This window comes from Mauremys mutica, chromosome 4, assembly GCF_020497125.1.
Source record: "Mauremys mutica isolate MM-2020 ecotype Southern chromosome 4, ASM2049712v1, whole genome shotgun sequence".
Taxonomy (NCBI): Eukaryota; Metazoa; Chordata; order Testudines; family Geoemydidae; genus Mauremys; species Mauremys mutica.
Genome location: NC_059075.1, coordinates 20,191,000 through 20,215,034, shown reverse-complemented (window position 1 = coordinate 20,215,034; position 24,035 = coordinate 20,191,000). Strand labels below are relative to the sequence as shown.

Below are 24,035 nucleotides of genomic sequence, written 5' to 3'. Positions count from 1 at the left end.
CACGGCTATTCCCTGATACTTGAAACCTTGATTTGTTCCATCTTCTCATAACAATGGCCACATCAACAAACTAAAATAACAGAAACAGCAGTGTTTTCCAGTGTTGTTCATAATATTGGCAATAAGGCAAAAAGTCTTATCATATAATTAAAAATATTAATCTTCAGTTCAATTCAGGAATACAATTTTCCACTGGGGAAACTGGAAATTTAGTATTTTACAGAGGAAAGAAAAACTGATCTTGAGAAGCTACCCTCTTCTCCAAGCTCCAGGCAACGGGAATAAATCTAGATGTATGAATCTCTTCTCCATAGGGATGGGGAGAAGTCATGTCATGAGAACAGTGCAATTCCCTCCTCCAAGGAGGAAAAGTTGGTAAGATTAGAAACAAAAGCCAGGCCATGACAACCTCTACTCAGTCTCTGGTACCTAAGAAGAACCTGGCAACAAATGCTACCTCACACAGACCTTGTTTCATTCTTATGGATGATAAATATTGCTTTTATAGCAATGTATGTTTAACCTTTTGAGGAGACTTGCTCTATCATTAATATTAAAGTCTCCCTTTTGAAAATAATCTGATAAAAATCAAACAGTAGTTTTCCTCCTGACTTTAAAATCTCCACTACTGATGATCAAAAGTAGTGATCATGCAAACACAGAGAGCTTCCCAGAACAGAAAAGCAATTGCATACATGACTAATACCATAAAATTACTTAAGCTGAATTCTAATAAAATAGATTTACTACTGTGATTTCATCCAGCAGTATTGATTTAAACACCAAGACAAATATTTTTATCCTACTACACAGCTTTCTATGCATCAGTCACACTTTCAGCTTTCTCCAGTTAATTATATTTGTCCAAATCAATATTTCAATGTTAACACAATAAGAGTACAGTAAAAGTATACCTGATTATAGAAAATTTGCTAAGTTTTGTAAGCTTCTTCAGTGTTCCATTGTATTGTATTTATCTAGAGCAGTACAATATTCAGCATTCCAATAACAATGAATAAGCCTAATGCATTACGTAAGAATAAGCCTATTAAATTCTTGAGCCTGAAACCACGTCTTTCCCTCCTCCTCCTCCAGTTTGAAACTTGTCACAAACAGAATATTAGTTTTCTATGCTTCTCAGAACTTGCATTATTCCTATCATTAGCATGTGTATTTTTATATATACCACAAGAACTTAAATCAGTTTAACCCCTTAATGTCAATGGGATTTAGTGCTTATAGATGGGAAATTTTGAATTCAAACAAATTGCCATGTTTCAGATGAGTTTAAACAGCTGATTATAAATTCTTCCTTTGTGGCTAAAAGCAGGAGTTTGATTAAATAATAATAAATAAATGCTGACCTGAAAATCTTTTTACAAAAACTTAAATCAATCATTTATCATGTTATGAACCTGAGTCATAAATGTAAAATTAACATCTGCATGTTAAATTGGACACACAGCCATACTTTCATCAACTTTAATAGTGTCAACAGGTGGTGATTAAAGGGAAAATTGTGTGTGAGACTCTGCTTCCAGAGGCATAGGAGTTCCCAGATGAAGTGGAACTAGTGTGGTGTTCCTGCATACGGAGGGCAGGATTTGGGGAGCTATATAAGAGCTATGCATCCCTTGCACACCTTGGGGCTCTTTCCTCTGTGTGCTGTCACCAAAGAGGTTGAAGCAGGGTAGATGGAGCGGCATAGCAAAGGCTCTGTCAGCCAGAGCGTCCAAAAGAACACCGGGGGTGGGACAGGGGGAGGAAATGGTAGCCCCATGATCAATAGCTGTTTGGTGGCTGGAGGAAAATTTTCTTCCACTGTGTTTCTGTGGAGAACATCAATGCACAAAACAGCTGCTAAAATCATAAGACCTACTGTGTGCCTGAATAATAACAAAAAAATGAATGGAGGCTTTTTGGCCATCTTTAAAAGTGCACATACATCTTAGGTGCCTATAGCTGGATTTTATTCATTTTTGTGTCTTCAGTACAATGTTGAAGAAGGTACAATTGCAGGACCAGCTATATCTATACTACCAAAATGAATATAATGGGATGGCATAGGTAAAATGAGGGCAGAACATGCCCTGAAGAATTTTCTTTGCTGTAGAAGATACATAAGAAGGCAAGAAGCTAGCAAGGTCACACCCTTATGAATTAATAGTAAGAATTTTTACTATAAGATGATGGGTGATCAGTCAGAAATGACAAGGGGTAGAAAGACCTCAGCCTATTAGTCAATTCCAGGATGACAGTGAGGCATCAATGTAAGGTGAGGTATTTCCAGTAAAGACAGGGAAGTATTAATGCCATCATATAAGGCATTATTAAGATCTGTTATATTGTGTACAATTACAGTCATTCATGTTCAAGAAAGATTAATTCTAACTGGAACAGGTGCAGAGATGGGCTAATAGAAGAATTAGGGAATGGATGGCCTGTCTTATCAGACGAGACTAAAAGAGCTTGGCTTGTTTAGTCTACCAAAACAAAGGCTGAAAGAGTATCTGACTGCTCTCTATACACACACACACACACACACACACACACGCTATTTAAGCTAAAGGACAATGTTGGCACAAAAACATATGGGCATAAACTGGCTATGAATAAATTTAGTCTGGAAATTAGAAGAATGTTTCTAACCATCAGCGGAGTGAGGTTCTGGACCAACCTTCCGACTGCAGTAATGGAGGCAAACAACCTAACTAATTTTGATGGAGCTTGATAAATTTATTAATGGGATTATATGACATGGGTTGCCTGTGGCAATATAGGACTGGACTTGACGATCCAGAAGGTTCCTTCCAGTCCTATGTACCAGTGATTTCAGGTCCCAGGTTTGAGTTTTTTTGGCCTGGTGGTTAGAAAAGCCTTATTTTTACTTGTAAATAGGAAGCTTATATGTGGAAATAACTGAAACACAACAAACAGAGACAGGTTTCAGAGTGGTAGCCAAGTTAGTCTGTATCAGCAAAAACAATGAGGAGTCCTTGTGGCACCTTAGAGACGAATACATTTATTTGGGCATAAGCTTTCGTGGGCTAGAACCCACTTCATCAGATGCATGGAGTGGAAAATACAGGAGCAGGGAATCTCCACAATGCTATTTATGTGTGTGAGAACTTTCAAAGTAGAAATGTACTTTGAAGTTTTACTAAGTTAAACACAGGCATAAAACAAAACAAAACAAAAAACCAATCCACTGTTACAAGGCATAAAACAATAAATAGAAGTGGCTGTGAAATACGGCATGTCAACACGCTCAACTAGCAGGGAAACTCAACCTACTTCACCGCAGTCTAAAAAGACACCTAATCCATTGATATATGCTTCAGTTTCGACAGGTCTCTACATGATTGCTAAATCAGGAACCAGCAGTAGAGAGGAAGTTCATGTAAGAACAGATGTTTGACTAGGTGGTGCTGAGGGACACCACTGTCTCACAGTAATCTGGGTGGTTCTTTATCAAACACGCAGGGGAGGAGAGGCAGGAAACCAAAAGGACACAGTCAGCAGTTGGCAGGACATTAGGCTGCTTTTGTGAGATTGGGGAGAAGATTAAATTTTCTGGAGGACAAGCTATTCTCTCTATTCTAAGAGTTAAACTGAACACTCCTATTCCCTTTCAAAAATACAATATTGAATCTTAAGCTTCAGTATCTTTCTTCTAGTTCTCAGCTATAAGAGATTAATTTAACAGATGTTAAATTTTCAGATAATGGCAATTTGCAAATAAACACACTGTATTTATAATTTGTTACATACCCCATTCTCTGTACGTTTCTCCACAGGTATATTTATTCCATTTCTCTGATTTTGGGTCTGACGCCCACCTAGAAATAAAGTATCAATCTTATTAGCAAGGGGAGGTTTTTTGGTTAGTTTTTAATTCAGAAGGTTTTCACTGTAAAACTACAACTATATCTGCACAAATTACAATCACTCTTTAACAAATCAGCTTTTTGTAAGTTTAGTTTAATTTCTTTCCTTACAAACTACAATAACTACATTATAGTTGTCATTTGGTAAAAAAAAATTCAAAAGCAATTAAAAAATTGATATATTATTAAGGGTTTTTCTTCTTTTGGGAGGCGAGGGAGCAGGTGTTTTTGTTTTTAATACAATGGGTAATCAAGTTTACTTGAAGCTCAGCCAAACAGCACTGAGCTTTTTTCACACCAATACTGAAGTGATTTGTAAAATTAAGAGTTACTTAAAATATTCTTTCTAATCCTCTACAAACCATCCCATATGTATCACTATTTATTACAGTATCAAGTTTTTTTTTATTTTGGTTTTTTTTTTTTTACAATAAGATTCCAATGCCTTTAAAAAGAGGCTGCACATTTCTCAACAGAAGTTCAGCACTTCAGGAACTATTTGACAAGACAGGTTTATCAAAAGAATAGATTGACTGCTTTAGTTGTTGCCAATATTCATTTTAACACAGAACTATTCCTCTTGGTTGTGAGCACATAAAGTTTCCTTTTACCTGTAATGTCAATTCTGCCAATTCCTACTATATGAATCCAAACCTTTGGCATTAGGTTACTCTTTGTAGGTGGCAGAGTCAACAAAGTAGAAAATGTTGACTTCATGGCCTGACTGTATTAAGATCTGTATTTTTCTGCCTCAAACAAGTTTTGTTGCCACAAACATCCAAGAAATAGTGTTACAGTACTTAAGTCAGTGAACTGAGCATCATGTTGTCACAGTTTGACTGCTAAAGAAAGCCTCATATTTCTGTGCCCACATGAAACAGTCGTTTTGGCTGAGTACATTGCAAATGTATATATTAGAGGCCGTTTCCCAGATGCCTTGCAAAGTTCCTTAATATAATCTTGATTAATCTTACCATGGTTGATTTAGAATCCCTGCATGCCTGATTTAGAAAGGACAAGCATGTTTTCCATGTATGTAAAACTCCAGGCCATGTTTAAAACATATTTAATACATATACATTTATATTGCACTTTAAATCAAGGAGGATGGTTAAGCACTTTACAGTGTATAGAAATCAGTATGTGTTCACATCCCTTCATGCACTACTGGACTTCATCTACTGTCAAAAATCAACGAACCTTTCTGCACCACTATATTCTACAGCTTTCAAGAGAGGTAGCAGGGAATCCCTTATCCCACTGAAACTATAGAAATAATTTTGGTGGACAGGGTAACTATGTCTGTCGGAATTTGGTTATGGCATCAATAGAATAGAAACATGGATTTAATTTCTATGACCACAAATGGTCAGTATCTCAATTTTAAGTCTGATCACGACTGAAATATATGTAGAGCAATATCCCTTAGTACATATGATAAAAGTTAATGTAGGGACTAAACCTGGGCCACTTTTAGTAATCTAAACCAACATCTATGCTTCAAGTTCCTCCCCACTGTTGTAAAACTAATGAGCCAAAAAATACTACTTTTAGAAAACTTTACATATGGAACAACCAAAAAAGGTTCAAAGGGAGAATTAGTTAAAGCAATCAACACTAAGCTGAGACGTAAGAAAAAGTCACTTGTTAGAGATGGTCAAATTAATTGAATTGAGTCAAAACAGCCTGAGCATACCAGTAGGCATCTCAATTGGTGATTCCTTCATAGCCTTCAGACAGATTAATTGACGATGACACAGTGAGTACATATACAAGTACAATCTCAAAGTTTTCTTGTAAATTAACTATGATCTATCTCTGTTTGATCAGAGAAAATATATTCTATTACCTACACCAATCCCTTAAGGCTCTTCTGATTTAAATACTACACTCCTCGATAGAAAGCTTCTTTCTAAAAGTCAAGTAGACGATAGGGTTTTCTTGATAGAAATTGCTATTCCATTTTTGTTTTAAATATAGCTACATGAAGTAGTAGAGGAGTCTGTCAGGGATATTTTGCTAAATAGATTTTAATCTCTCTCTCTCTCTCGGATCAAAGTCATTTGCTTGGAGGAGCACAGTGCCCTCTTTCAGGAAAGTAAAACAAGGGACCTTGCCTTTTAATATAAAAACTGCGTTAAGCCTTGCATACCCATCAGCATTTCTGGATCAGTATCAAAAGGAACAAAATACTGCTTTATGAAATAAAGCAAATCATATTTTTCTGTTAAGCTGTTCTCATAAGAGGCAAGTGTAATTGTTTCTCACTTCTCCTCTGTCTTTTGATATGTGGTACTTGTGCTCTGTTGTAATGACAGAAAAGGCATTCAGCATTCTAATTACTTCTGGAGTGAAACATTTGAAACTCATTTATGTCATTTCCGGCACCAAAGCATGCAAGTCACAGGGAGGTGGATTAGTGTCCATAACTATTCTAATCAGATTTTCTGCCAAAAGAGTGAAAAAAAAATAAGGTAAATATATTTATAATAATAATAATAATAATAATTGTATTAGAACAAGCAAAAGTGAAATGCCTAGGAATCCCCTTTATCAGTTTTAATGGAGACAAATGTGATTTCAGTAGCTAACCTGTAACCATACAATAAAAAGAGAGAACAAGAAAGTGAGAAATTTGTGCAAGATACAATTATGTAGAAAAGGCAGGAGATCAGAAGTTAATTTGTCTCAAGGATTATTGGAAGAAGTGTACTTCTCCAGCTAGGCTGCTACTGTAGAAGTGTGAATGGAAGTGAAGCAAAACAAAGAGCCTAAGCAGAGGCAGCTGGCCACCAGGAGCCGGTACACCTGAGCCTGATCAATAATTCCACAGCTATCAGCCACACTACTATAGTGTGTAGCTGATATTGCAAGTTGCAGTGCTGCCTGTTGCCACTAATAGACACCTGTTCCGCTCTTGGAAGCTCCAGCAGCCATTGGTGCCGCACCCCCTGGCTTGAAGTGGTTTGCATCATATACAGGGTTTACAGTTTGGTTCAATGGCACCCACACTGTACAAACTGTTCCAGCACCCCTCCAGCGGCTACAGGGTATCTGGCTATCACCAGGAAACTCCTGAAGGGAATAGTTCAGAGAGGGACATTCATGACTGTGGAAAGATATTTAAGGCAGGGATTCTCAAACTTTTTGATCACATGAATCACTTCTTACAGAGTGTCTTGGGGACACACCTCCCCTCCCACCACAGTTGCATAATATCCTTATGGGAACTAGAGTAATTGTTTACATGGAGAAACATTAGGAAAGTAATGAATTTTTAGGAGTCTTTGAATGTGATTTAGCAGAAAAAAGGATGCTGAATTTATATACTGAGTTTATTTTAAGCAATAACATTGCTTTTAAAGCCAAGTTTAATGCATGCTTGAATAACTGAATGTTGGCAGTTTTCTAGCTTCATTTGTTTTTGAGAGCGAATTTTTTAAATAAAATTAAGTTACTTTCCAGTGGAATTCTGATTTTTGTTATTTTAGTTCTCCGCTTCACTGCCCTCACCCCTAAATGACCTCTCTCTCTTGAGTTTTAGATTACTACTGTTAATAGCTGGCATAATACAAAAAAGAATTCCCAGGATATACTTTGGAATAAAATGAATAATTCTGAATTTGTGACAAACTGGAAATGTCTTGTAAAATTAATTTTCATTTCCTAAATGTATTATTTCAATCTAACAAAAGTGTTGTAAAAAGTTATCACGCTCAGTCACTGAAATTTTAAGTAGAAAACCAAAAGAATTAAAAATGTAAACAAATTCTAATCTGTGACTAATAAACTCCTACACCAAAAGGAAGTGTTCAAAGTCCAGAGGCAATGAGTTTTTGTTTTTTTTTATATTAGTCATGAGTGCCAAACATAACACTTAACACATTAACAGAATAAATACATCACAGAAGAAAAATAAATCAATGGATATTCAATAATTCCTATACAAACGCTATTCTTATATACTGCAGGAATGGGAGGGGGAACCTTTTTAATGTAACAGTCAATTTCATACTACGGAAAAAAGAGGACATACATTTTTTGTTGATTTCTTATATTTAGCATTAGGGGCATGTATACTAAATATACTATTCCATACTCAAACAGCACATAAGTGAGGGAAAATTAATATTTCCTGGTGAACACTTTCAAAGCCATGGTCAAATTAGCCTTTTGGCAACACGTTTTATAAAATTATGCAATGTGCATCAATAAAGTGTATGAATAATTATGTATTATATTAGGCTAATACAGTGTTGTGGCAGATATGGCGATTTCCTCCAATATCCTGAACATACTTTACTGAATTAAGTTAAACCTTCATTGTATTAAAAATGCAAATGTTTACATATTATATGGGATTATATGTCTTAGAGGAGACCTGACTAATGTAAACCCTGGTAAGTATTATGAGCTTCAAAGGACTATTTGAAACTATGCGAACTTTTAAAATGAAGTGGGTTTCCCAAGAAACCTCTAAGGGGAGGGATATGCACATGTAACACCTCAAGTTATGCAAAAATCCAGCCTTTTGAAGCTAGGGCCCTGAGGAGAAGAAACTCATTGTTTACGAATTACCTCTTCCCAGTATCAGAGAGGTAGCCGTGTTAATCTGGATCTGTAAAAAGCAACAGAGAGTCCTGTGGCACCTTTAAGAATAACAGATGTATTGGAGCATAAGCTTTTGTGGGTGAATACCCACTTCGTCAGATGCCTGTTGTGAGCTAATACCTGTGATGGACTTGTGATCACAGAAAACCCCCTTGGTGGGGTCTGAAGGATTGTTCACCTGCCAGAGCCTTTGTGGTTGTTGGGGTGACCTCTGGTAACTTTATCACCATGCATGTGGATTCTTTTATTGTTTTTAATATGTTTTCTCTGTAATGCTTTTACCTTAAGAAAAAATTGCTTAGAAAGAGCTATGTGGTAACTTAACTGAGGGCAACTGTGCTGTTTATAGCCTCTAAGAAGAAGGCAAAACAGGCCTGCCAAGGCAGTCTGATTTGCTGGGAATTCAGTGTAGGCATGGAATTTGCAGCCTGGAGATTCCCTCATTAGGAGGAAGGGAGACATATGTCTCTGTCCAAGAAAGGTGACGACTGGGGAGCCAGAAGCCTAAGAGCGGGTGCCCTTACTGGACCATGAGGGGGAATACAAGTACAGCTGCCCTGAACTGTGACAAATGCTAACAATTTTAATGCATTCCTGATTAGTTAGCTTTAGTTATTAAGGCAGCGAGTTTGTCAAGCAGGTCATAGATTCCGTGACTTTGCATGACCTCTGTGACTTCTGCAGTGGCTGGTGTGTCTGGCCCGGGGGCAGTCCAGGCAGCCCCTGTGCAAGTCACACCAGCTGCTGCAGGGACAGTCTTGGGCCACTGCGCTCCCCCCGCCCGCCACACACACACATACCAGCAGCAGAGTTTGGGTGTGGGAGGGGGTGGGGGTTTGGGACACAGGACAGGGTGAGGCGGGTTCTGGGAGGTGCTTACCTGGAGGGCTCCCTGGAAGCGGCAATACCCCCCCTTGCTCAGCTCCTAGTCGGAGGAGTGGCCAGGCAGATCTGTGCGCTGCTGCTGCTGGGGTGTGAGGCGCAGAGCCAGGTAGGGAGCCTGCTGGCCCCCCTCTCCCGCCCCCAACACCAGCAGGGGTCCCAGGCCGCACGCTGCTGCCTGCCCCCACTCCAGCACCAATTATTATCTGTGTAAGGTAAGTGTACTTACTCTGTTCATTGCTTTCAGCTGGAGATTCTTCATGACGAAGAAAAAATTTCACTTCTTCTCTGCGGGGTCCCCACTTCTGTAGATGGTCATACATCATGTGATCAAAGGGTATATGGCGTTCTGAAAGTAGAGAATATAATATTTCTGAATCCAGCAACTTCTTACAAAGTAACATTAAAAAAACTGCTTCTAAATGTGGTTGCATTTTTGGCACTTCAAGCAGTCATCTGACAACTTAACATGTACAAAACTAATTCAAAATAAAAGCAGAAACAGGAAGAAAATAATGGCAACAGCATATTAACATACTATTAAAATAACAGTTAATTACATAACAATAGTGACATAAATTTAGATAGTACAACCACCTACATAATTTCAAAGTTTATAATCCTACTATGCACGCATTTAAATTTTGCCAGAAATTCTCCATCACCTTCTATGACATTATATGACTAAAACATGACCATGTAGATCACTGTTGCTACCACTGTTATACAATGCAACAAATCTTGCACAAAGTATGTCATGTTAGGTGTCAATGAAACAGTTATGGTGTGCTGAATGTGATTATCCTATTTGTATTCATGCATCATTTTTGTATCAGAAATTATGAATTTTGGCTGTATAACTATTTCAAATGTGTTTGCCCCTGGATAACACTCACAAGGTATTTGCATCCAGTCTAGCCAGCACATTGTGAAGGAAATACTTAGATTGACATCCCATCAACGAACACAATAGGCCATGAAAGAAGCCTATCCACACCTGATGGACTTTCCTGAGAACATTTTAGCTAGAATATGGATAAGGCCCGTTATGACTCATCGAAGCATGCAAGGGCATGTGACTAGATTATATGGTACTAAACTCCATCTTGTGTGCCTGTACTTTTCCAGAAACTGTGCTGAGGGCTCTGCCTGGAACAACGAGTTTCTCTCGATACAGGAGAAGCTATAAAAAGTCCTGGAAACATCTCCATTTTGCCTCTTCCCTGCTCTCATCTCTGGATTATGGATTTATACTAATGGGAGCATTCTAATCAAGGGACTAAGGACCTTCCACTCATTTGGAAACAACCAGAGACTTAACAAGCCAGCAGTTTATGCCATCACTAATTGAAACCTGATCCAAGAACTTTGCAATTATTGTATGTATTTGATTCCTTTAACCAATTTAAACTCTCACCTCTTTCTTTTCTCTTATAAATAAACCTTTAGATATTACATATTTAAAGATTGGCAACCGCAAGATTATTGGGTAAGAGCTGAGTTATATATTGACCTGGGTATGCGGCTGGTCCTTTGGGATCAGAAGAAATCTTTGATTGATAAAATTGGTTTTAAATAACCACTCATCATTAAAGTCTGATCTACACTTCGCGTTTAAACTGAATTTAGCAGCGTTAAACCGATTTAACCCTGCACCCATCCACACAACGAAGCCCTTTATATCGATATAAAGGGCTCTTAAAACCGATTTCTGTACTCCTCCCCGACGAGGTATCCCACAGTGCACCATTGTGACCGCTCTGGAAAGCAATCTGAACTTGGATGCACTGGCCAGGTAGACAGGAAAAGCCCCGCGAACTTTTGAATTTCATTTCCTGTTTGCCCAGCCTGGAGCTCTGATCAGCACTGGTGGCGATGAAGTCCCAAATGCAAAAAGAGCTCCAGCATGGACCGTATGCGAGATACTGGATCTGATCCCCTGTATGGGGAGACAAATCTGTTCTATCAGAGCTCCGTTACAGAAGACGAAATGACAAAGCATTTGAAAAAATCTCCAGGCTATGATACAGAGTCCACAGCACAGTGCTGTGTGACAAGCGTAACGGAAAGCCAAAGAATCAAATGGACGCTCGTGGAGGGAGGGAGGGGGTACTGAGAACTCCAGCTATCCCACAGTCCCCGCAGTCTCCGAAAAGCATTTGCATTTTTGACTGAGCTCCCAATGCCTGAAGGGTCAAAAACATTTTCCCAGGTGTTTCAGGGTATATGTCGTCAATTTACACCCTTTCCCCTCCACCCCCGGAAAGAAAAGGGGAAAAAATAGTTTCTCGCCTTTTTTCAGTGTCACCCTATGTCTACTGCATGCTGCTGGTAGACGGGGTGCTACAGCGCTGAACACCAGCATCCCCTTCCCGGTGGCAGATGGTGCAATATGACTGATATCCGTCTTCATCATCAGTCTGTGAGTGCTCCTGGCTGGCCTCGGTGAGGTCGGCCGGGGGCACCTGGGTAAAAATGGGAATGACTCCCGGTCATTCGGCAGATGGTACAAAACAGCTGGTAACCATCCTCATCATAGCAACTGGAGGCTGAGCTCCATCAGCCCCCACCCTTTCATGTCTAAAGAAAAGATTCTGTACTGCCTGGACTATCATAGCAGCTGGAGGCCAGCCAGAAGCACACATGACAGCAGCAGACGGTACAAAACGACTGATAACCGTCATCTGATCGACAATTTACAATAGCAGATGGTGCAATAGGGATGGTAACCGTCTCTGCTACCATGCAAAGGCAAATGAATGCTGCTGCGTAGCACTGCAGTACCGCTTCTGTCAGCAGCATCCAGTACACATACAGTGACAGTGACAAGGCAAAACAGGCTCCATGGTTGCCATGCCCTGGCGTCTGCCAGGGCAATCCAGGGAAAAAGGGCGTGAAATGATTGTCTGCCGTTGCTTTCATGGAGGAAGGATTGAGTGATGACATTTACCCAGAATCACCCGCGACACTGTTTTTGCATTGGGATCTCAACCCAGAATTCCAATGGGCGGGGGAGACTGCGGGAACTATGGGATAGCTACCCACAGTGCAACGCTCCGGAAATCGACGCTAGCCTCGGTACATGGACGCACACCGCCCAATTAATGTGCTTAGTGTGGCCGCGTGCACTCGACTTTATACAATCTGTTTTACAAAACCGGTTTACGTAAAATCGGAATAATCCTGTAGTGTAGACATACCCTAAGTCTAGTGTCTGGATGTTGAATCCAGGACTGGAATACCTAAGGAGGCTGTATTTCTGATTTTTTTTTAGCCAGGGTGGTGAGACAGACATTTTGTTGCTGGGTTGGTATATCTTATGGAAGAATAACCACCAGTTTTGGGGTGTGTCTGCCCTATTTCTCAGCAGTTTGTCCTGAATTTAGTATTCTCAGTTATGACCCACTGAGGCATGGTGACATTTAAATTTTGCCAGGACTTCTCCCTCACCTACACCCTTTTCAGATAGTTAAACCTTTCAACTCTGCTCTCCTTTGCCAACTGGGTTTTCTGTGCCTGTTATGAAAGCATCACACTCAGTCTGAACCGTAAGACTTCCAATGAAGTCCACCAGACTAAAGTTATGTATAATACACATGTATGATAATTCACCCCTAAGAATTTAGTTATGTGCCACCACTCTAAGAGAGTACATTACACAATAGTCACTAATACAGCAGAAACTGGTACAAGATGGCAGGAATCAACAAATCCAGGAGTAAAATCAAGACTAAATTTTCTGCAGTATTACAATTAAATCTCTCTCTCACACACACACACAATTTCTCAAAATTTTGAACAAGGTGTTTATTTCAGAAATATCAAACTTACTAGCAGAAGAATAAGCAACATATAATTAATCTCGCAAAAAGTTTAATGTTATTTCCAAATTTTAAAAAATCTTTCAGAATTATACTTACATCAGTGTTTAAATAGTACTGCACAAGTTAGAAAACCTATGAAGAGTGCCACTTTTCTACTAATAGGCAGGAATATAAGATAAATTAAGGAAGAAGTATCTCATACTCCATTCAAGTCATCAGAAAAGGCACTGTATTTTAAAACCCAATTTTAAGATACAATTTATTTATTAAACAAAACAAACAAACAAATCAGGTAAATCAAAATAAGAGGTGTCTAACAGTGAGAAGTTTATCAGTATAATCTTATACCAATATAATGCTATAAATTTAAGCTGATAAGCTTCCCTATGTAGACCAGCCCTACTTTTTTTGGTTTTTAACTTTTATTTTTCTGACAAGAAATGTTTCAGTAATTTCCGATAAGAGAGGTAACTTCACTCTTCCCTGAGGAATGGTATCCTCCATCCCCTTCCCTACTTCTTCAGCCTAGTACTCAGACCACTCCCAAAGGCCATCTGGATGTGATGGGTCTTGTGAGAACATTAGCCTGATGAAACTGGGGATTCAGGTTATTTTCATTTTAGTGTTTTGTCTGGACACTTCCTGGCAATAAAGAGAAAAGGAAATTAAACCACATTTACCTGATTAGGTAAATGTAATGAATATTTTAATCAAAAGATCTTCAAAGTTTAATGTCTTTCCTGTTGTCTTCAAAAGCAGTAGGAGTCTGAGTGTTTTCTTTTTAAACTTCCCTCCATTGAAAGTAAAAAGGAACTTCAATCTCAGAGAAAAGGTTATCCAGGAAACATTTCTTAAATAATTTAATATCTTTGGGTATTTACTCATGCAATCTGAGGTAAGCACACCCAAAGTTTAGTTTAAAATACTCAAACCTGAATAATTCAGATCAATAAAGCCATTTAGACAAAGTGTACAATACCTGTCTATATTTTAGTTAGTTGTGTTATTAAATGTTTGGCCTGGTTAAAGAAACTGCAGGAGATTTCTGCTCTCTCTCACCAAAAGACAAACAAGATGTCAGGAAGATAGCCCTCTTTGGCCTTAAACCCATGTTTATTGTCCCTAAACATGTCTTATCTAGACCGGACACCTCTCCCAGTATAAATACCAGTTTGGTACAAATGTAATCCTTATCTCAAGAAAACAAACCATGTAAAGCATTAGGAAAAGACCTAATTGTGAAAAGGAATGTGGGGTTGTATTTTCAGAGCAATAAATCTAGGTGTTAATTGGGTTTTTTCACTCTTCCACAAAAAACTTCTAAGTAAATCCACACTAACAATTTTCAAAATATCCTAGCTGGAATGATTTTTATTACTCTAGAAATACCTGCTTCTGTCCTTAAAAGCCTCTAGGAAAAAAATACGTTGTTGGAAATGTTTCAAACTTTGTTTATTTCTTAAGCACTAAAGAGTCCATTAATAAATATTATTAAATTTCAATTTAGCAGAGAAAGGTGTAAAATGATCCAATGGCTAGAAGTTGAAGGTGGACAAATTCAGACTGGAAATAAGGTGTAAATTAACGGTGAGAGTAATTAGTAAGGCTGCGTGTCTGTCATGGAAGTCATAGAAGTAATGGATTCCGTGACTTTCCATGACCTCCATGACTTCTGGAGTGGCTGGTGCTGGCTCAGGGGCTGCCCGAGCTGGGCAGCCCCTGGGCCAGCAGCAGCAGTTTGGGTGTGTGGGAGGGGGCTCAGGGCTGGGGCAGCAGGCTGGAGTGCAGGGCAGCGCTTACGGGGGCTGGGGGTCTCCCTGGCTCCCACCGGCATATCCCTGCAGCTCCTAGGCGGAGGGGCCAGAAGGCTCCATGTGCTGCCCGCATCCACAACTGCCGCCCCCTTTGACTATGGTTCCTGGCCAATGGGAGCTGCAGAGCTGGCACTTGTGGTGGGAGCAGCGCATGGAGCCCCCTGACCATCCCTCCCCTAGGAGCTGCAGGGACAAGCTGGTTGGAGACAGGTAGGGAGCCTGCCAGCCCCGCCAACCCTCCCCCTGCCGACCCCCCAGAACCAGCAGGGGTTCCGTAACCCCCATATTCATTTTCATATAATCGTGATCTTACATATAAAGCATGCCTTGTAAGGTATCAGGGGAAAAGGTTATGATCTGCTGAAAGTCATTTCTCTATCCATATATGCATATCATTAATGCATATGAAGTTATGAGCAGGGCCGGCTTTAGGCCGATTCCCTGGAATCGGGCCCCGGGCCTTAGGTGCCTTTTTAATTTTTAAATTTGTTTTTACTCACCCAGCGGCAGTCCAGGTCTTCGGCGGCACGGGGGTCCTTCCCTCGCTCTGGGTCTTTAGAGGCATTTCAGTGGCGGGGGTCCGCGGAAGACCCGGAGCGAAGGAAGGACCCCCCGCCGCTGAAGTGCCGCCGAAGACCCGGACCGCCACCGGGTATTCGAATCGGGCCCCGCAGTTCCTAAAGCCGGCCCTGGTTATCAGAATGTTGTTATATGGTGTTCACTAAAACATGCTGTAAGTTGGGGAATCAGCTACATATTAGCTCCCCAGAGGCAACAGCAAGGAAAGTAACCAACGCCCAGGTGGGGTATCAAACAACCCATTAACAGCCATTGTCCAGCAAGGGCGCTACAATGCAATGACTCGCCCTGCAAGAGACCATACCAGGGGAATTGCTCAACCTTGCTTGGAGAGACTCAGCAATGCCCACCAAACATGCCTGGACTTGTGCTCCCCAAGCACATGGACTGAGGGTATAAAACAGACAGACAGAGTGGACACATACTGGGCCCTTCTCCTGCCCCCACCTTCGCTGCAAGCAACTAAGACACTGAGAAGAAGACAAGACTCCAACAGGAGAGATTGGCCCAGATTTAAGGAACAAACCTTTATATAAAAGGACTGCAGTATCCAGTGGGGTGAGAAAAACTGCCTAATCCAGGTGTTGTCCGTCTAATAGGGTTGATAGTTTAGACTGTGTGCTTATATTTTATTTTGGTAACCACTCTGACTTTTTGCCTCTCGCTTAATATCACTTAAAATCTATCTTTGTAGTTAATATACGTGTTTGTTTATTCTACCTGAAGCAGTATGTTTGATTTGAAGTGTGTCAGAGACTCCCCTTGGGATAACAAGCATGGTACATATCAATTTCTTTGTTAAACTGACAAACTCATATAAGCTTGCAGCGTCCAGTGGGCATAACTGGACACTGCAAGACAGAGGTTCCTAGGGTTGTGTCTGGGGCCAGAGATATTGGCTAGTGTCATTCGGTTGCACAATCCAAGAAGCAGCTTACATGCCTGAGGCTGTTTGTGAACAGCCCAGGACTGGGGCGTTCTCACAGCAGACGAGGGTAAGGCTGGCTCCCAGAGTCAAGGATTGGAGTGACCTAGCAGAGCACCAGTCCGGATAACACCAGCGGAACGTCACACCCTGGCAGCGCGCTGCTGACACGCACCCTCCCCACCCAAGCACTAGCAGGGGTCCCAGGCTGCACAGCACCATCCCGAGTCAGGCGCCGCTGCCTGCCCCTCCCCCAGCATGGATCCTGGGCCGCGCATCACTGTGTGCACCAGCACCAGAGGGGATCCCAGACCACATGCCACCATCTGCCTCCCCCCCAGCACCAGCGAGGGTCCTGGGCCATTCACCTAGCACCTGCGGCACCCCCAGACTCGTGGACCTCCAGCCCAAGTTTTAGTTAGGAGTATATAGTAAAAGGACAGGTCACAAGCCGTGAATTTTTGTTTACTGCCCGTGACCTGTCCATGACTTTTACTAAAAATACCCATGACTAAATGTAGCCTTAGTAATTAGGCCATTGGAAAAATTTCCAACACTGCCAATTTTTAAATCAAGATTAGATGTTTTTCTAAAACATAGGCTCTAGGAATTATTATTTTGGGAAGTTCTATGTCTTTTGTTGTACAGGAGATCAGACTAGATCACAATGGTCCCGTCTGGCCTTGGAATCTATGAAGCTACAAATGGCAAAAACCTTTGAGAAATGCATACTTGCAAATAGCTAAATGCAAAGCTCCTAATACCATTGCTATGTAAATAATAAAATGCCTTATGTACCAACCTCAAATTTAACTACCTTCTTAAAGAGATTATTAATACAAGAAGCCATCTGAGTATAGAATATTTATATTAACAATGAATTATTAATTACTGGCAGTGCTCAAACAACTCCCTCACCTAACTCAGGAAGACAAGAACCATCTCTTCTAAAATTGTTATAAAGAATTAACAATTTATTTAATAACTCTTTAAGCTACAGGTTTTTTTTAAGAATTGTTTAACTTTAAAAGATGGTTTTGAAAACTGAAAACTTGTATATAACTACAGGAGTGTATTGACTTTTTAAAACAATTTCATTACGTGTCATATGCTAATAAAAAGTATTTCAGAAAATGGACTGAATAAAAGAGTTAAAACTAACTTTAAAGATATTCTGAGAATGTCCTGCCATAAGTACAAAGACAAGTAAAAATGTTGTATATCCATTAAAGAGACTGCATATTCAGAAACTGAAGATAACAACTAAGCCAACCCCCCAAGGCATGGAGTCAATGAAAGAGTGATAGCAACGAACTTCAATCTAAATAAGACTGACAGATGCCTATTTTCCTATAACTGAATGAAAGTAGGAGGAAAAGTATAAAAAACTGACCTGAGCGCCCCTCACACACTCACCCCTCTGCTATTCTGCTTCAACAACAAGGAGTCCACAACTCATCCTGTCCATCTGTACAAATAAACTATCATAGAAAGTTAAGAAAAACACAAAAGACTCAAAAAGTAAACAACCCAAGGAAAACATCCCCAAGACTTCAATATGGATTGGTGAGAGAAAGTTAACTAAGACCCAGCCAACGGATTAGATTTACAAACTCTTGTAATGATTTTACTGGAATATTGAAATGCAACTGTAACTTAAAATATGAACAGCTTGTCCTGTTGATCATCAGATGGTTAGACCATATACTCCTGAAGAGGCGACAGGGACTAAACAGTGGTAAACAGAGAAATAGTGGGATTTAACTGGATTTAAGATTCTCAATATTGGTTCATTAGCCTGTCTCAAGACAGCTCCTTAAATGGCTCCTTCTAAGTAACTGATTTCAATAGTTTATTTGATTTCATAGGATTTAGTTACAATTATCTGTTTTCCCCAATTTACAAACTGGCTGATTATTATTAACAACAAGACAAGTTTCACCTACCCTAAAACCAATTATTTTGCCCATACATAAAGGTTTTAAGTATCTAATAAGATTGAGACTGAATTCACAATATTTTGAGAAACTATATATTTTGGACTTAATTTCCCAAACGAAGAACATCCTCACATGTAGTCTACTCTCAAAGGTATAATCACTGTTAAGGCTCTACACATAGAGGCAGACAGAAGGATTGTAATGGAACCAGTTTATCAGTTGTGTTCTATCATTTGTGTTTTGTTTAATGATTTCTTGTCTTTAATAATAAATCAGACATGGTTAATACTTGTGATGCTTTTGCTTGTTTTTAATCATTGTGTCCCCTAAGGCATGGAAAAGAATGCCTGTGACTACGATAGTGGGAATCATATACCCTGAGATAGCATCATAATTGCATGTATCAATAACTAGGTCATAAGAATGGCCATATTGGGTCAGACCAATGGTTGATCCAGCCCTTCTTAAAATGGCCAATGCCAGGTGCTTCAGAGGGTATGAACAGAACAGGCAATCATCAAATGATCCATCCCCTGTGGTTCACTCCCAGCTTCTGGCAAACAGGGGCTAGGGACACTCAGAACATTGTGTTGCATCCCTGCCCATTCCAGCTAATAGCCATCGATGCACCTATCCTCCATGAGCTTATCTAGTTCTTTTTATATGCCTGTTATAGTTTTGGCCTTTACAACATCACCTGGCAATCAGTTTCACAGGTTGACTGTGCATTTATGAAGTACTTCCTTTTTTGTTTTAAAGCTGCTGCCTATTCATTTTGTTAGATGACCCCTAGTTCTTGTGTTATGAGGAGTAAATAATATTCCCTTATTCACTTTCTTCACACCAGTCAAGATTTTATAGACCTCTACCATATCCCTCCTTAGTCATCTCTTTTCCAAACTGAAAAGACACAGTCTTTTTAATCTTTCCCCATATGGAAACTGTTCCATACTCCCATATCATTTCTGTTGCGTTTTCCAATTCTAATGCATCTTTTTTGAGATGGGGTGACTAAAATTGCACACAGTATTCAAGAGATGAGCATACCATGGATTTCTATAGAGGCATTATATTTTCTGTCTTATCTATCCCTTTCCTAATGGTTCCTAACATTGTTAGCTTTTTTGACTGCCATTGCACATTGTCTGAAAACAGCAGCTCAACTATCCACAACTGTAAGACCTCTTTCTTGAGCGGTAACTGCTAATTTAGACCCCCATCATTTTATATGTATAGTTGGGATTATGTTGTCCAATGTGCATTAGTTTCCATTTAACAACACTGAATTTCATCTGTCATTTTCTTGCCCAGTCATCCAGTTTTGTGAGATCCCAACTCTTCGCAGTCTACTTTGGACTTAACTATATTGAATAATTTTGTACCATCTGCAAATTCTGACATCATTGTTTACCTCTTTTTCTAGATCACTTCTGAATATGTTGAACAGCACTGGTGTCAGTACAGACCCCTGAGAGAAACCACTATTTACCTCTCTCCATTTCTGAAAACCAACCATTTATTCTTACTTTTTGTTTCTTGTATTTTAAACGATTACCGATCCAAGAAAGGACCTTCCCTCTTATCCCATGACTGCTTACTTTGATTAAGAGCCTTTGGTAAGGGACCTTGTCAAAGGCTTTATGAAAGTCCCAGTATCCTCTATCCACTGGATCGCCCTTGTCCATGTTTGTTGACCCCCTCAAAGAACTCTAATATATTAGTGAGACATTAATTCCCTTTACAAAAGCCATGTTGACTCTTCCTCAGCAAATCATGTTCATCTATGTGTCTGATAATTCTGTTGTTTAATATAAATTCAACGAATTTGCCTCGTACTGAACTTAGGCGTACCAGCCTTGGAATTGCTGGGATTGCCTCTGGAGTCTTTTTTAAAAATTGGCATCACATTAGCTATCCTACAGTCATCTGGTACAGAAGCTAAATTTAAATGATAGGTTACATACCACAGTTAGTAGTTCTGCAATTTCATATTTGAGTTCCTTCAGAACTCTTGGGTGAATATCATCTGGTCCTGATGACTTATTGATCAATTTGTTCCAAAACCTTCTCTAATGATACCTCAATGTTGGACAGTTCCTCAGATTTTTCACCTAAAAAGAATAATTTAGGGGTAGAAATCTCCCTCACATCCTCTGCAGTGAAGACAGATGCAAAGAATTAATTTAGCTTCTCAGCAACAGCCTTATTTTCCTTGAGTGCTCCTTTAGCATCTTGATCGTACAGTGACCCCACTGATTGTTTAGGAGGCTTCCTGCTTCTGATGTTCTTAAATATTTTGCTGTTCATGTTTGGGTCTTTGGCTAGTTTCTCTTCAAATTCTTTTTTCAGCCTGCCTAATTATACTTTTACACTTGATTTGTGTTTAGGCTCCTTTCTATTTTCCTCAGTAGGATTTAACTTCCAATTTTTAAAGGATGCCTTTTTGCCTCTAAACACTTTTTACTTTGGTGGCACTTTTTTGGTCCCTTATGTTTTTTTAATTTGGGGTATATATTTAATTTGAGCCTCAAATACGGTATTTTTAAAAGTTTCCATGCTGCTTGCAGGCATTTCACTTTTGTGGTTATACCTTTTAACTTCTGTTTCCTCATTTTTGTGCAGTCCTCTTAAATGCTATTGTGGTGGGCTTCTTTGGTGTTCCCTGCACCAGGGATGTTAAATTTAATTATGATAGCTATTAACAAGTGGTTCAGCTATATACACCTCTTGGGCCAGATCCTGGACTCCACATAGGACTAAATCAAGAATTGCCTCTTCTCTTGTGAGTTCCAGGACTAGCTGCTCCAAGAAACAGTCATTGATGGTGTCAAGAAACTTTATCTCTGTATCCTATCCTGAGGTGACATGTACCCAGTCAATATAGGGATAACTGAAATCCCCCATTATTACTGAGGTTGGTGGGGGTTTTGTTTGTTTGTTTTGGGGGTGGGGGCTACAAGTAAAAATCAATTGATGGCACCTAGGAAAGACTGATTCAGGAATGGTCTTTTAACCTTACATTTCTTAAGACCATCTGAATAGGAAATGTCAGAGATGCTCTCAATTTTAAAAGAAGAATGCATTTGTTCTCATGTCACAGTAACCATAATGACCATAACACAGATAACATGAGAGAGTCAAAACATTTTCTCTTCCCAAAGTTTCAGATTATTTAAACAAGAGTTAAGGAAGTAAGTCTGGAAGGGGGGAGGGGAGAGGAAAAAGGGGGGACAATCAAAAACTTACTTGAACTTCACCACACTGAAATAAAGAAGTTAAAGTTTAAAAAGCTACAACATAAAAGGATTGTTGGTAGATAGGTTGCAGACTCATCAAGAACTGTGAAAGCTTAACTTTCAGTTTCTTAGCTCTGAAAGGTCTGTGTGCCACTTTATATAGATATATTTTAATTACTTACATAACTAATTAGTTATTTTAAATATGCTGCTTATAAGTTTTTTTTTGTTTAAATAAAACCTACCAGATTTCCAAATTTGGCTCAATTAATGGGATCAAAGGTTGATTCTCAGAAAACATTTCTTTTTGAGCCCCAATAGATATCTCTCTCTCTCAGATTTCTAAGGTGGAAACTACCTTTTTTACCCTCAGGTCAAAATGCTCTGAAGAGAAAAAGCACTTCTCAGTCATTGCCTGAGCAGAAACTTCTTCAGGTCCCATGCTTCTCTATAGAGAAGCCAGACGGAAGCTCTTTGTGCTTGTTTCTCTCATTGCTTTCTCAATTTTTTTTCCCCCCTGTTCTTTGTTCCTTGAGCCATCTTATAACAAGGGACAAAGATGAAGGAGGAACCCAGTATCTCCTTTACTGCTTAGAAGCTATAGCGAGCAGAAAGAGCAGTCTGTCTCAGGCTGTAGACTGTTGTGAAGGAACATAAGTGGCAGAGAGTCCCCTCCCATTGGAGCACATGGGAATTTAAGGCACAGGCATAGATCCAGAAACACTTCTGATGAAAATCTCCAAACAAGAGTGCACAGGCACATACACATCCTGACATGGAACACCCCTAAGGACACTAATCAAAGAGTATATTGTTTTCCCATGTTAAAAAATTCAGACAAACAATTTTGCATGCCTATGGTTTGAGGAAGGAACTTTATATTTGGCAGCAGTGTGGCTTGTGTGTGAGGGATGTGCCTTCCTCTGAAAATATCCCAAATTACAAACCTTTGAAAAAAATTCTCAGTTTGCATATGCTCAGTACAGATTTATTAGCCCTTCATATCTAAAGTCTCAGAAGATTGTATTTGTACCATAATGCTGTTACTTTGAGGTACAGAGTCACACCCTGGAACCCCCATATTCACTACTGTCATGTTTTGTACAATGCATGTTTTGTGAGGTACCATTTTAAAAGTCTTTATCTGCTGAACCTTAATATCCTGTTGAATTGTATATACTATCATTGTATGTGACATTACGAAGTATTACTGTGTGTTACTGAAATATGTTGTGAGGTTGGGAGATGCCCACAGCTGGCCTTTCATTAAGGACAAAGAAGCAACTATCACTGGCCAGACAGGTATCCAGGCCGGACATGAATCCACTCTCCCACAGGCTCCTTGGAGAGGGCACATATGCAATGAGGACGGCCTGACCCCCAGTGTCACAGCCAGGATCTTCTTAGCAAATGGAAGAAAGTATAAAAGAGGGACAGTGACAGTCACTGGGCTTCTCTCCTCCCACATCTCAATACCTGGAAGATCATCTGGAAGACAAAGACTTTGAACAGAGGAGATTGGTCCGAGGCTGGGAAGGGAATCCAGCCTGTGTGTTGAGAATTGAGCTGCCAATAACATGTCAGGATGAGAGACTGGTTGACTCAAATCTTGCTTAGTCTGGAGAATTTAGGCTGTGAATTTATTTTTATTTGTTAGGTAACCAACTCTGAACTCTATACCTGCTACTTACAATCATTTATTCTTTGTACTTCATAAATCTGTTTCATATATTTTACTTAAAACAGTACGGGGAATCTCAGCACAGATTATGGGGCATGTCCACCTTCCTTTGAAGTGACTAATGAGCTTGCACTGTCCAAGGGAGTCTTGAGCAGTGTAAGACTTTCTGGAGTGCCAAACTGGGGGCTGAGGGATTTGGCTAGGACCTCTCTCTCTGATTCATGAGTGGCTCAAGGAGCACTCATGTAATTTAGCTAAGTGTAGGGCTCCACATACTGATGACTAAGTGATCACAGAACCAGGAGGAGTTTGCTGCTTGTCACTGGCATAGCTTTTGAGCTATGAGCAAGGTTAGATTATTAAGGAGGCACAGAGGTCCCCACAGATCGAGCCTGGGGATTTTGTCACAAATGCATACACACAAAGAAGCCCAACTGTTTTTGTTTTTTTTAATATATAACATTTGCTACATGTGTGAGAGAAAAAGAATTAAACCTGGATTAGAGAGGCTGAGTTAATTTCATAAATCTAATTCTCTACCCTTACAGTAGGAAACTCCAAGGCACAGAGTTTGTGAGTGTCCTATTGTTGTAGGAAAGTAGATAAAAAGCTTAAGATAAAATTCCTATTAGGGTGACTCAAAAGGAGATATTGTG

At 39.7% G+C, this 24,035-nt stretch overlaps 1 protein-coding gene across 4 annotated transcripts in view; it reads right to left on the bottom strand.

The window, feature by feature from the left end:
* PPP1R13B (protein phosphatase 1 regulatory subunit 13B) overlaps nucleotides 1–24,035 on the bottom strand; it is a 122,870-nt gene that overhangs the window by 51,242 nt on the left and 47,593 nt on the right. For all 4 annotated transcript variants that reach the window (XM_045015751.1, XM_045015753.1, XM_045015755.1 and 1 more), the window contains exons 3-4: nucleotides 9,610–9,729; nucleotides 3,772–3,839 (exon numbers count right to left, since the gene is read on the bottom strand). In XM_045015751.1, coding sequence (XP_044871686.1) covers nucleotides 3,772–3,839; nucleotides 9,610–9,729 — 188 coding nt within the window. The remainder of the gene's footprint in view (nucleotides 1–3,771; nucleotides 3,840–9,609; nucleotides 9,730–24,035) is intronic.